At 55.0% G+C, this 14408-nt stretch overlaps 1 protein-coding gene across 1 annotated transcript; it reads right to left on the bottom strand.

Moving 5' to 3' along the window:
• Positions 1–336: 336 nt before the first annotated feature.
• On the bottom strand, positions 337–1269 carry LOC306977488 (olfactory receptor 1D2-like; the record flags this gene model as incomplete). Its single annotated transcript, XM_079575828.1, has 1 exon — positions 337–1269. One exon carries the CDS (start codon positions 1267–1269, stop codon positions 337–339), a length of 933 nt encoding a protein of 310 aa, XP_079431954.1.
• Between the last annotated feature and the right edge of the window lie 13139 nt (positions 1270–14408).

Below are 14408 nucleotides of genomic sequence, written 5' to 3'. Positions count from 1 at the left end.
CTGCAGGCCGCCCGCACGTGGCCCAGGCTCAGGCCGTACAGCAGAGGGTTGAAGAACGGCTGGAAGGTGATGACGTACAGGGACAGTCCTCTCCTCTAGGGGGCGCTCCTGTCCTCCAGGGGGCGCTCCTCTCCTCCAGGGGGCGCTCCTCTCCTCCAGGGGGCGCTCCTCTCCTCTAGGGGGCGCTCCTGCCGCTCAGCAGACGTCTGCAGGCGGCCTGCACGTGGCCCAGGCTCAGGCCGTACAGCAGAGGGTTGAAGAACGGCTGGAAGGTGATGACGTACAGGGACAGTCCTCTCCTCCAGGGGGCGCTCCTCTGCTGTACGGGGCGCTCCTCTAGGGGGCGCTCCTGCCGCCCAGCAGACGCCTGCAGGCGGCCCGCACGTGGCCCAGGCTCAGGCCGTACAGCAGAGGGTTGAAGAACGGCTGGAAGGTGATGACGTACAGGGACAGTACCATGCGCACCCACACGGGGGCGCCGCTTATGTCCAGGCGGCTCTGGATGATTTCCAGGAAGCAGCCGAGGCAGAAGTTGAAGAGGGAGATGAGGTGCGGCGTGCAGGTGCTGACGGCCTTGCGCCGCTGCTTGAGGCCGGAGAAGACGACGCGCAGGATTCGGGCGTAACACGTGATGATGACGAGCGTCAGCCCCAGCAGCACGACGAAGGTGTAGACCAGCCCGTACACGTTGTTGACCAGCGTGGAGCCGCACGCCAGCTTCACCAGCGAGTAGTTATCGCAGTACAGGCGGTCGATCAGCGCGCCGCAGTACGTCAGCGTGGCGGACAGCGTGGTCATGGTGACGATGGCGGCCACGGGCAGGAGCCAGCAGAGGGCGACGATGAGCGCCACGGCGCGCGGCGTCATGCGGCCGCTGTAGCGCAGCGGGCAGCAGATGGCCAGGTAGCGGTCGTAGGACATGGCGGCGAGGCTGTAGAACTGCACGTTCACGTAAACGTAGAGACAGAAGACCTGCAGCGAACACGCCGGCGCCGACACCACGTGCACGTCCCGCAGCAGCTGCAGCAGGAAGAACGGGTACAGGCCGGCGCTGCCGTTCAGCTCGTTCAGCAGCAGCGACGCCAGCAGCACGTACATGGGCGCGTGCAGGCGGCGGTCCGCCACGATCGCCATGATCACCGCCATGTTAGCGCCCACGATCAGCAGGTAACACGCCAAGACCACGGAGAACACGGCGTACCGCAGCACGCCCAGGTCCAGGTACTGGCCCAGCAGCAGGTGTGTGACGCTGCCGTTCGCCGGCGCCATCGGGGACGAGGTGGCGGGAGCGAGGGGAGCGAGAGGAGCGAGGGGAGCGAGAGGAGCGAGGGGAGCGAGAGGAGCGAGAGGAGCGAGGCGGCGGGAGAGAGAGGAGCGAGGGGAGCGAGGGGAGCGAGGGGAGCGAGGGGAGCGAGGGGAGCGAGAGGAGCGAGAGGAGCGAGGGGAGCGAGGGGAGCGAGGGGAGCGAGGGGAGCGAGGGGAGCGAGGGGAGCGAGAGGAGCGAGGGGAGCGAGGGGAGCGAGGGGAGCGAGGGGAGCGAGGGGAGCGAGGGGAGCGAGGGGAGAGACGGGAGCGAGGGGAGCGAGGGGAGTGAGGGGAGAGACGGGAGCGAGAGGAGCGAGGGGAGCGAGGCGGCTGCAGCGCCTCAACACTTTTTAAGATGAAACAGTAACAAACCCAAACTAAAATATATTCAAACGTAAATGTCACTGAAGTCCTGGAAGATTTTCTTAAAGAGCTGCATAAATAAAATATACAAACGACACATTTTCATTGAACACATCACAGATCCAAGAACAAGACCTGACCTTAACCTGAGGGCAGTAAAACCTGACACAATCCTAACAATCCTAATGATCCTAATGATCCTAATGATCCTAACGATCCCAATGATCTAATGATCTAATGATCTAACGATCTAATGATCTATTGATCTAATGATCTGTTATAAATGAATGACCTGAGTTCTGTTTCTGTCACATTTTGTTGCTTTGGTGAAATTAAAAGTCGTTATTATCAGAAAAACGGGAAAGTTTTGATCACAAATCCCACACATTGACAGAGGTTTAAAGAGTAACTGATGTGATGCTACTCATATTATTATATTATCATATTATTATATTATTATATTAGCATATTATTATATTATTATGAACCCCCTGGTGCTCTCTCTGCTGAACAGGAAACTAATCTACATATAAAAACATCAGTGCAACAAAACAATTATTTAGATTTTCATCCGGATTTGATCTGAATAAACCAGGGTCTGCAGAGGTAAAAACACAAGAGTCAAGTGGAATTAAAAACCTGCTCTGGGTAAATGTGAGAAACCTTTGACTCATTTCAGCCGCGTCATCACAGACACAGATTTAAAGGATCAGTGGAGTTTGAGGTTTTCCTTGTTGACAGAGATGTTCAGATGTTCAGAGACAGTTTAGTGATGGACAAAAGTGGAAAATCAAAACAAAATCAGATCAAACCAGGATCTGCTGCAGTTTGTGTTTACAACATTTTCATCCACCCAAAACAAATCTCTCACGCTGACTCTCTGTGGCTCCACCTGCCGACCCCACACGAGTCAGAGCCAAGACGATAACACGAAACAGGAAAAAAGTCAGTCACACATTTAGGAATAAAACAGCAACATGAAAAACTACATCAACATTCTGTAAAAGTCTGAGTCTGAGTCTGGTCTGAGTCTGGTCTGACTCTGGTCTGACTCGGGTCTGAGTCTGACTCTGGTCTGAGTCTGGTCTGGTCTGACCCTGGTCTGAGTCTGGGTCCAGGTCTGACTCTGGGTCCAGGTCTCGGTCTGGTCTTTATAGACCTAAATGTCGTCACCTTTTCTCTCAGCTCATGCATATTCAGCCTGAGAGCGCCCCCTGGGGGAAAACTGGAGCCACAGTGAAACAAACACATCCTTTAGTGACTGGGAAGGACTGGTCTACTCGAGTACAGGACTGGAGTAACTTTAGCTTCTGACGGTAGAAGTATTTATTTAGTTTCTGACTGTAGAAGTATTTATTTAGTTTCTGACGGTAGAAGTATTTATTTAGCTTCTGACGGTAGAAGTATTTATTTAGCTTCTGACGGTAGAAGTATTTAGAGAATCACACTCTGTACATGCAAACGTATCTCTCTACAGAAAAGTATTCAGTCAGACACCAATTGTGTAAGTTCTCCCACTTAAAATACTGACAGAGGTCTGTAATGTTCATCACAGGTTCCCTTCAACTGTGAGACTCAGAATGTGGAAAAAAAGTCCAGGATTTCACATTGTAGGATTTAAAGAATTTATTTGTAAATGATGGTGGAAAATAAGTATTCGGTCACTTCTCTGGCTCTCACAGACCTGTAACTTCTCCTTTAAGAAGCTCTTCTGTCCTCCACTCGTTACCTGTATTAATGGCACATGTTTGAACTGGTTATCTGTATAAAAGACACCTGTCCACAGCCTCAAACAGTCAGACTCCAAACTCCACTATGGCCAAGACCAAAGAGCTGTGGAAGGACACCAGGAAAAGAACTGTAGACCTGCACCAGACTGGGAAGAGTCAATCTACAAGAGGCAGCTCGGTGTGAAAAAATCTACTGTGGGACAATTATCAGAAAATGGAAGACATACAAGACCCCTGATAATCTCCCTCCATCTGGGGCTCCAGGCGAGATCTCATCCTGTGGGGTCACAATGATCATGAGAACGGTGAGCAACAATCCCAGAACCACACGGGGGGACCTGGTGAATGACCTGGTGAATGACCTGGTGAAGGACCTGGTGAATGACCTGGTGAATGACCTGGTGAAGGACCTGGTGAATGACCTGGTGAATGACCTGGTGAAGGACCTGGTGAATGACCTGGTGAATGACCTGGTGAAGGACCTGGTGAAGGACCTGGTGAATGACCTGGTGAATGACCTGCAGAGAGCTGGGACCAAAGTAACAAAGGTGACCATCAGTAACTACAACCACAGGGAATCCCAGACGTGTCCCCCTGCTTAAGCCAGTGCAGGTCCAGGCCCGTCTGAAGTTTGCCAGAGGCACATGGATGATACAGCAGAGGATTGGGAGAATGTCATGTGGTCAGATGAAACCAAAGGAGAACTGTTTGGTATAAACTCAACTGGTCGTGTTTGGAGGAAGAAGAATACTGAGCTGCATCCCAAGAACACCAGACCTACTGTGAAGCACGGGGGTGGAAACATCATGGACGACTGATCCGTGTTAAGGAAAGAATGAATGGGGCCATGTATCGTCAAAACCTCCTTCCATCAGTGAGAGCTTTGAAGATGAAACGTGGCTGGGTCTTCCAGCATGACAATGATCCCAAACACACCGCCCGGGTATCGAAGGACTGGCTCCGTAAGAACCGCCCGGGCATCGAAGGACTGGCTCCGTAAGAACCGCCCGGGTATCGAAGGACTGGCTCCGTAAGAACCGCCCGGGCATCGAAGGACTGGCTCCGTAAGAACCGCCCGGGCAACGAAGGACTGGCTCCGTAAGAACCGCCCGGGTATCGAAGGACTGGCTCCGTAAGAACCGCCCGGGCAACGAAGGACTGGCTCCGTAAGAACCGCCCGGGTATCGAAGGACTGGCTCCGTAAGAACCGCCCGGGAAACGAAGGACTGGCTCCGTAAGAACCGCCCGGGCATCGAAGGACTGGCTCCGTAAGAACCGCCTGGGCAACGAAGGACTGGCTCCGTAAGAACCGCCCGGGCAACGAAGGACTGGCTCCGTAAGAACCGCCCGGGCAACGAAGGACTGGCTCCGTAAGAACCGCCCGGGCAACGAAGGACTGGCTCCGTAAGAACTGCCCGGGCAACGAAGGACTGGCTCCGTAAGAACCGCCCGGGCAACGAAGGACTGGCTCCGTAAGAACCGCCCGGGCATCGAAGGACTGGCTCCGTAAGAACCGCCCGGGTAACGAAGGACTGGCTCCGTAAGAACCGCCCGGGCATCGAAGGACTGGCTCCGTAAGAACCGCCCGGGCAGCGAAGGACTGGCTCCGTAAGAACCGCCCGGGCATCGAAGGACTGGCTCCGTAAGAGCCGCCCGGGCAGCGAAGGACTGGCTCCGTAAGAACCGCCCGGGCATCGAAGGACTGGCTCCGTAAGAACCGCCCGGGTATCGAAGGACTGGCTCCGTAAGAACCGCCCGGGTATCGAAGGACTGGCTCCGTAAGAACCGCCCGGGCAACGAAGGACTGGCTCCGTAAGAACCGCCCGGGCATCGAAGGACTGGCTCCGTAAGAACCGCCCGGGCATCGAAGGACTGGCTCCGTAAGAACCGCCCGGGCAACGAAGGACTGGCTCCGTAAGAACCGCCCGGGCAACGAAGGACTGGCTCCGTAAGAACCGCCCGGGCATCGAAGGACTGGCTCCGTAAGAACCGCCCGGGCATCGAAGGACTGGCTCCGTAAGAACCGCCCGAGCAACGAAGGACTGGCTCCGTAAGAACCGCCCGGGCATCGAAGGACTGGCTCCGTAAGAACCGCCCGAGCAACGAAGGACTGGCTCCGTAAGAACCGCCCGGGCAACGAAGGACTGGCTCCGTAAGAACCGCCCGGGCAACCAAGGAGTGGCTCTGTAAGAAGCATTTGAAGGTCCTGGAGTGGCCTAGCCAGTCTCCAGACCTCAACCCCATAGAAAACCTGTGGAGGGAGTTGAAAGTCCGTGTTGCTCGGCGACAGCCCCAGAACATCACTGCTCTGGAGAAGATCTGCAGGAGGAACGGGCCAAAATACCAGCTACTGTGTGTGCAAACCTGGGACAGACCGATAGTAATCGTCTGACCTGTTATTGCCAACACAGGTTAAATTACAAAGTATTGAGTTGAATTTGTGTTATTGACCAAATACTTATTTTACACCATCATTTACAAATAAATTCTTTAAAAATCCTGGATTTTTTTCACATTCTGTCTCTCACAGTTAAAGTGAACCTATGATGAACATTACAGACCTCTGTCAGTATGTTAAGTGGGAGAACTTACACAATCGGTGGCTGACTGAATACTTTTTGGCTCCACCTGTCTGTCTGTCTGTCCAAAGATCAAACCGGAATATGTAAACACTCTATTACAGAGAAACACTGACCTCTTCTGGTCAAACATGGATTAAAGTGAGAAACAACAAAGCTTCACTTCAGGATCATTTTAATGGAAACATCACAGCCGAGCGTCTGGTTTACTTTAGCCCCGTCTGGAGACGAGGATCCGGCCGAGAGTCCCTGGATCCAGGAGGAACAAGGCGGTTTTCGCCCTGGTCGTGGCACCCTGGACCAGCTCTACACCCTTCACCGGGGAGTTCGCCCAACCAGTCCACATGTGTTTTGTGGACTTGGAGAAAGCGTTCGACCGCGTCCCTCGTGGTGCCCTGTGGGGGGGGCTCCGGGAGTATGGGGTCTGGGCCCTCGTGGTGCCCTGTGGGGGGTGCTCCGGGAGTATGGGGTCCGGGGCCCTCGTGGTGCCCTGTGGGGGGTGCTCCGGGAGTATGGGGTCTGGGCCCTCGTGGTGCCCTGTGGGGGGTGCTCCGGGAGTATGGGGTCCGGGCCCTCGTGGTGCCCTGTGGGGGGTGCTCCGGGAGTATGGGGTCCGGGGCCCTCGTGGTGCCCTGTGGGGGTGCTCCGGGAGTATGGGGTCCGGGGCCCTCGTGGTGCCCTGTGGGGGGTGCTCCGGGAGTATGGGGTCCGGGGCCCTCGTGGTTCATTGCCGGCAGTAAGTCAGACCTGTTCCCGGTGCGTGTTGGTCTCCTCAGGGCTGCCCTTTGTCACCGGTTCTGTTCATTACTTTTATGGACAGAGTTTCTCGGCGCAGCCAGGGGCCGGAGGGGCCGGAGGGGCCGGAGGGGCCGGAGGGGCCGGAGGGGCCGGAGGGGCCGGAGGGGCCGGAGGGGCCGGAGGGGCCGGAGGGGCCGGAGGGCGTCCGGTTTGGGAGCCTCAGAGTCTCATCTCTGCTGTTTGCAGATGATGTTGTTCTGTGGGACCTTCAGCTGCCCTGGGGCTGTTTGCAGCCGAGTGTGAAGCGGCCGGGATGAGTCACAGTCTCGGGTTAGGGGTGGGTTGGGTCAGAGGCTCGTGTTAGGGGGTGGGTTAGGGGGTGGGTTGGGTCAGAGGCTCGGGTTAGGGGGTGGGTTGGGTCAGTGGCTCGTGTTAGGGGGTGGGTTAGGGGGTGGGTTGGGTCAGAGGCTCGGGTTAGGGGGTGGGTTGGGTCAGTGGCTCGGGTCAGGGGGTGGGTTGGGTCAGAGTCGCGGGTCAGATGGCGAGGCCGAAGTTGGCGAGCGACGCCAGGTGTGGCGCGCAGGTGCTGGCGGCTTTGTGGCGCATGTGGGCGGAGCCTCTGAAGCACACGATGAAGATGCGGACGTAGGTGAAGACGATGAAGACCAGCATGCCCAGCAGGTAGACGAAGAGGAAGAGCGACTCGAACACGTCGATGCCGAGCGCCTCCGAGTCCAGGCACAGCAGACCCACCACGTCCCTGAAGTTACAGTAGATCTTACGGACGCGGTTCCTGCACAGCGCCGTCACGCCCAGCAGACAGGCCACGCCCACACCGATGGCCACGCCTTTGATCCACACCAGGGCCAGAAGCACGCCCACGGCGCGCCGCGACAGCTTCTGAGCGTAGTTCAGCGGGAAACAGATGACGGGAGAGGCCAGAGGCTAACGGGAGAGGCCAGAGGCTAACGGGAGAGATAAGAGGCTAACGGGAGAGGCCAGAGGCTAACGGGAGAGGCCAGAGGCTAACGGGAGAGGCCAGAGGCTAACGGGAGAGGCCAGAGGCTAACGGGAGAGGCCAGAGGCTAACGGGAGAGGCCAGAGGCTAACGGGAGAGGCCAGAGGCTAACGGGAGAGGCCAGAGGCTAACGGGAGAGGCCAGAGGCTAACGGGAGAGGCCAGAGGCTAACGGGAGAGGCCAGAGGCTAACGGGAGAGGCCAGAGGCTAACGGGAGAGGCCAGAGGCTAACGGGAGAGGCCAGAGGCTAACGGGAGAGGCCAGAGGCTAACGGGAGAGGCCAGAGGCTAACGGGAGAGGCCAGAGGCTAACGGGAGATCTGAGGAGCTGAAAGTCCTGAAAACCCATTCAAACGAAACCTCTCAATACAAATGAATCCCCACGAATTCCCTATTCAGAAAACTGCAGAAGGCGGATTTTTCCAGAAGAAGAAAAAAGAATCTGAACAAACGGATGGATTTGAAGGAGTCATGAGTGAATGGGAAAAACTGCGTGGATTCCGGTCGATCGCAAATAAAACGGAAATGGCCGAATTCTCCCAAACATACGGAATGTTTTGAGGTAGAACTTATGGAAATCACTGAAACTCTGAAGCCTGTGAAACGCACAGAAAATCCGGAATAACAGATAATAAAGATAAAGAAACCAAAACCATGTCCATAAAAGCATCTTCAAACATCAAAACACTTTACCAGCTTCTCTCACGGCGTCTGTACCGGGGAGATTCGCAGCGGCCGCTTGTTTCACTCATCTGTCTCATAGGACCTGGATCTTTGGCCTGTTTTAGCACTTTCTGCGTGAGCTCTCAGTCGTACAGGAGTTGTCCATACCTTCATTGAAGATTTCAGACCTTCATTCAAAACCTTCCTGGGCCAAATCACATGAAACAAAATCCCCTCTTCCAGCTCAGATGAACTTATTTCCTCATGAAGGCGATATTCAAAAGCATGAGTGTGATGACATGGGGAAACAGATGAGCTTCACAACATTAAAGATCGACCTTCACCTTTCAGAGAAAAGGACCTCCGTACAGTCGACTACACAGACCCGAATGTTTGTGCTGCTGATTCAGAGCGAAGTGTCGACATGTCGGACCATGTAAAACTGAGGCCCAGGACGCAGAAGATCACAGATCACAGAAGATCACGGAAGATCACAGAAGATCACGGAAGATCACAGAAGATCACAGAAGATCACAGAAGATCACTTTACATTTAACACATTCAAATATTATTATATATATTATATACTTATATATATATATTATTTGCTTTAGAAAAAAAGAGTTTCATTCATAAAAAACACACATTTCACTGAACATTTCCCACGGTCTGAAAGAGAGGGTTAGTCCTGGTCTGGTCTGACAAAGGGTTAGTCCTCGTCTGATCTGGTCTGGTCTGGTCTGACAGAGGGTTAGTCCTCGTCTGGTCTGGTCTGGTCTGGTCTGACAGAGGGTTAGTCCTCGTCTGGTCTGGTCTGACAGAGGGTTAGTCCTCGTCTGGTCTGACAGAGGGTTAGTCCTCGTCTGGTCTGACAGAGGGTTAGTCCTGGTCTGGTCTGACAGAGGGTTAGTCCTCGTCTGGTCTGGTCTGACAGAGGGTTAGTCCTCGTCTGGTCTGAGAGAGGGTTAGTCCTCGTCTGGTCCGGGCTCAGTCTGCTCTTGGTTTTTAAGTCTCTGTGACGTCACAGCAGGTGCAGCGACGGCTCTTGACGACAGGATTCTGTTGGTTTATTCGGAGCCTCTGGGGCTGAACCAGTGTTGGGTTGAACATATTACTTTGAGTAACGTGTTACTATGAGTAACGTGTTACTTTGAGTAACGTGTTACTATGAGTAACGTGTTACTTTGAGTAACGTGTTACTATGAGTAACGTGTTACTATGAGTAACGTGTTACTATGAGTAACGTGTTACTATGAGTAACGTGTTACTTTGAGTAACGTGTTACTATGAGTAACGTGTTACTATGAGTAACGTGTTACTATGAGTAACGTGTTACTTTGAGTAACGTGTTACTATGAGTAACGTGTTACTATGAGTAACGTGTTACTATGAGTAACGTGTTACTTTGAGTAACGTGTTACTTTGAGTAACGCAGTAGTGTAACACGTTATTATGAAAATACGTTCAATGATGTTACAGTTACTACCTAAATACTTTGTTGACATGTTTGACACCGGGCCTCGGGAAAGCAAGAGAACTGCACTAACCCTGCCCGCGGGCACGTGTGCTCACGTCACGCTGAGCACGTGAGCGAGATTGTTTGCAAAGCAACACGGCAGAGCCAGAGCAGAGGAATTGGTTTTGCCGGTGGAGATATCACACTATTTAACTATATCTGTCAAAAAGATATAGTTTTGCGCGGGCAGCTTGTCCACCGCAGCCAACTCATCCTCCAACCTTTTAAACACTTGCAGCGTCAACTCTCAACTATTAAGCTAGTCGCTAAAGAGCGTCTGAGCGAAGCCGCCTCCGACAGCACAAAACCAACACGATAGAAGCAACCTCGACTTGAATTACGCTGTCGGGGAACCTCAAAGACTGGAACACAGAGGCTTGTAGCGGCGTATGTAACGGCGTATGTAGCGGCGTATGTAGCGGCGTATGTAGCGGCGTATGTAACGGCGTATGTAGCGGCGTATGTAGCGGCGTATGTAGCGGCGTATGTGGCGGCGTATGTGGCGGCGTATGTGGCGGCGTATGTAGCGGCGTATGTAGCGGCGTATGTAGCGGCGTATGTAACGGCGTATGTAGCGGCGTATGTAACGGCGTATGTAGCGGCGTATGTAGCGCCGTATGTAGCGGCGTATGTGGCGGCGTATGTGGCGGCGTATGTGGCGGCGTATGTAGCGGCGTATGTAGCGGCGTATGTAGCGGCGTATGTAACGGCGTATGTAGCGGCGTATGTAGCGGCGTATGTAGCGGCGTATGTAACGGCGTATGTAGCGGCGTATGTGGCGGCGTATGTGGCGGCGTATGTAGCGGCGTATGTAGCGGCGTATGTAGCGGCGTATGTAGCGGCGTATGTAGCGGCGTATGTAGCGGCGTATGTAGCGGCGTATGTAGCGGCGTATGTAGCGGCGTATGTAGCGGCGTATGTAGCGGCGTATGTAACGGCGTATGTAGCGGCGTATGTAGCGGCGTATGTAGCGGCGTATGTAGCGGCGTATTAGCGGCGTATGTAGCGGCGTATGTAACGGCGTATGTAGCGGCGTATGTAGCGGCGTATGTAGCGGCGTATGTAGCGGCGTATGTAGCGGCGTATGTAGCGGCGTATGTAGCGGCGTATGTAGCGGCGTATGTAACGGCGTATGTAGCGGCGTATGTAGCGGCGTTTGTAGCGGCGTATGTAGCGGCGTATTAGCGGCGTATGTAGCGGCGTATGTAGCGGCGTTTGTAGCGGCGTATGTAGCGGCGTATTAGCGGCGTATGTAGCGGCGTATGTAGCGGCGTTTGTAGCGGCGTATGTAGCGGCGTATGTAGCGGCGTATGTAGCGGCGTATGTGGCGGCGTACGTGGCGGCGTACGTAGCGGCGTACGTAGAGGCGTACGTAGCGGCGTATGTAGCGGCGTATGTAGCGGCGTATGTAGCGGCGTATGTAGCGGCGTATGTAACGGCGTATGTAGCGGCGTATGTAGCGGCGTATGTAGCGGCGTATGTAGCGGCGTATGTAACGGCGTATGTAACGGCGTATGTAGCGGCGTATGTAGCGGCGTATGTAGCGGCGTATGTAACGGCGTATGTAGCGGCGTATGTAGCGGCGTTTGTAGCGGCGTATGTAGCGGCGTATTAGCGGCGTATGTAGCGGCGTATGTAGCGGCGTTTGTAGCGGCGTATGTAGCGGCGTATTAGCGGCGTATGTAGCGGCGTATGTAGCGGCGTTTGTAGCGGCGTATGTAGCGGCGTATGTAGCGGCGTATGTAGCGGCGTATGTGGCGGCGTACGTGGCGGCGTACGTAGCGGCGTATGTAGAGGCGTATGTAGCGGCGTATTAGCGGCGTATGTAACGGCGTATGTAGCGGCGTATGTAGCGGCGTATGTAGCGGCGTATGTAGCGGCGTATGTAGCGGCGTATGTAGCGGCGTATGTAGCGGCGTTTGTAGCGGCGTATGTAGCGGCGTATGTAGCGGCGTATGTAGCGGCGTATTAGCGGCGTATGTAGCGGCGTATTAGCGGCGTATGTAGCGGCGTATGTAACGGCGTATGTAGCGGCGTATGTAGCGGCGTATGTAGCGGCGTATGTAGCGGCGTATGTAGCGGCGTATGTAGCGGCGTATGTAGCGGCGTATGTAGCGGCGTATGTAGCGGCGTATGTAGCGGCGTATGTAACGGCGTATGTAGCGGCGTATGTAGCGGCGTATGTAGCGGCGTATGTGGCGGCGTATGTAGCGGCGTATGTGGCGGCGTATGTGGCGGCGTATGTAGCGGCGTATGTAGCGGCGTATGTAGCGGCGTATGTAGCGGCGTATGTAGCGGCGTATGTAGCGGCGTATGTGGCGGCGTATGTAGCGGCGTATGTGGCGGCGTATGTGGCGGCGTATGTAGCGGCGTATGTAGCGGCGTATGTGGCGGCGTATGTAGCGGCGTATGTGGCGGAGTATGTAGCGCCGTATGTAGCGGCTTATGTAGCGGCGTATGTAACGGCGTATGTAGCGGCGTATGTAGCGGCGTATTAGCGGCTTATGTAGCGGCGTATGTAGCGGCGTATGTAGCGGCGTATGTAACGGCGTATGTAGCGGCGTATGTAACGGCGTATGTAGCGGCGTATGTAGCGGCGTATGTAGCGGCGTATGTAGCGGCGTATGTAGCGGCGTATGTAGCGGCGTATGTAGCGGCGTATGTAGCGGCGTATTAGCGGCGTATGTAGCGGCGTATGTAGCGGCGTATGTAACGGCGTATGTAGCGGCGTATGTAGCGGCGTATGTAGCGGCGTATGTAGCGGCGTATTAGCGGCGTATGTAGCGGCGTATGTAGCGGCGTATGTAGCGGCGTATGTAACGGCGTATGTAGCGGCGTATGTAGCGGCGTATGTAGCGGCGTATGTAGCGGCGTATGTAGCGGCGTATGTAGCGGCGTATGTAGCGGCGTATGTGGCGGCGTATGTAGCGGCGTATGTGGCGGAGTATGTAGCGCCGTATGTAGCGGCTTATGTAGCGGCGTATGTAACGGCGTATGTAGCGGCGTATGTAGCGGCGTATTAGCGGCTTATGTAGCGGCGTATGTAGCGGCGTATGTAGCGGCGTATGTAACGGCGTATGTAGCGGCGTATGTAACGGCGTATGTAGCGGCGTATGTAGCGGCGTATGTAGCGGCGTATGTAGCGGCGTATGTAGCGGCGTATGTAGCGGCGTATGTAGCGGCGTATGTAGCGGCGTATTAGCGGCGTATGTAGCGGCGTATGTAGCGGCGTATGTAACGGCGTATGTAGCGGCGTATGTAGCGGCGTATGTAGCGGCGTATGTAGCGGCGTATTAGCGGCGTATGTAGCGGCGTATGTAGCGGCGTATGTAGCGGCGTATGTAGCGGCGTATGTAGCGGCGTATGTAGCGGCGTATGTAGCGGCGTATGTAACGCCGTATGTAGCGGCGTATGTAGCGGCGTATGTAGCGGCGTATGTAGCGGCGTATGTAGCGGCGTATGTAGCGGCGTATGTAGCGGCGTATGTAGCGGCGTATGTAACGGCGTATGTAGCGGCGTATGTAACGGCGTATGTAGCGGCGTATGTAACGGCGTATGTAGCGGCGTATGTAACGGCGTATGTAGCGGCGTATGTAACGGCGTATGTAGCGGCGTATGTAGCGGCGTATGTAGCGGCGTATGTAGCGGCGTATGTAACGGCGTATGTAGCGGCGTATGTAACGGCGTATGTAGCGGCGTATGTAACGGCGTATGTAGCGGCGTATGTAACGCGTATGTAGCGGCGTATGTAACGGCGTATGTAGCGGCGTATGTAGCGGCGTATGTAGCGGCGTATGTAACGGCGTATGTAGCGGCGTATGTAGCGGCGTATGTAGCGGCGTATGTAGCGGCGTATGTAGCGGCGTATGTAACGGCGTATGTAGCGGCGTATGTGGCGGCGTATGTGGCGGCGTATGTGGCGGCGTATGTAGCGGCGTATGTAGCGGCGTATGTAGCGGCGTATGTAGCGGCGTATGTAGCGGCGTATGTAGCGGCGTATGTAGCGGCGTATGTAGCGGCGTATGTAGCGGCGTATGTAGAGGCGTATGTAGCGGCGTATGTAGCGGCGTATGTAGCGGCGTATGTAGCGGCGTATGTAGCGGCGTATGTAGCGGCGTATGTAGCGGCGTATGTAGCGGCGTATGTAGCGGCGTATGTAACGGCGTATGTAACGGCGTATGTAGCGGCGTATGTAGCGGCGTATGTAGCGGCGTATGTAGCGGCGTATGTAACGGCGTATGTAACGGCGTATGCAGCGGCGTATGTAGCGGCGTATGTAGCGGCGTATGTAGCGGCGTATGTAGCGGCGTATGTAGCGGCGTATGTAGCGGCGTATGTAGCGGCGTATGTAGCGGCGTATGTAGCGGCGTATGTAACGGCGTATGTAGCGGCGTATGTAGCGGCGTATGTAGCGGCGTATGTAGCGCGTATGTAGCGGCGTATGTAGCGGCGTATGTAGCGGCGTATGTAGCGGCGTATGTAACGGCGTATGCAGCG

This window comes from Gobius niger (genome assembly GCF_951799975.1).
Source record: "Gobius niger genome assembly, chromosome: 1".
In the NCBI taxonomy this organism is placed as follows: Eukaryota; Metazoa; Chordata; class Actinopteri; order Gobiiformes; family Gobiidae; genus Gobius; species Gobius niger.
This window is presented reverse-complemented; position numbering and strand designations above follow the sequence as displayed.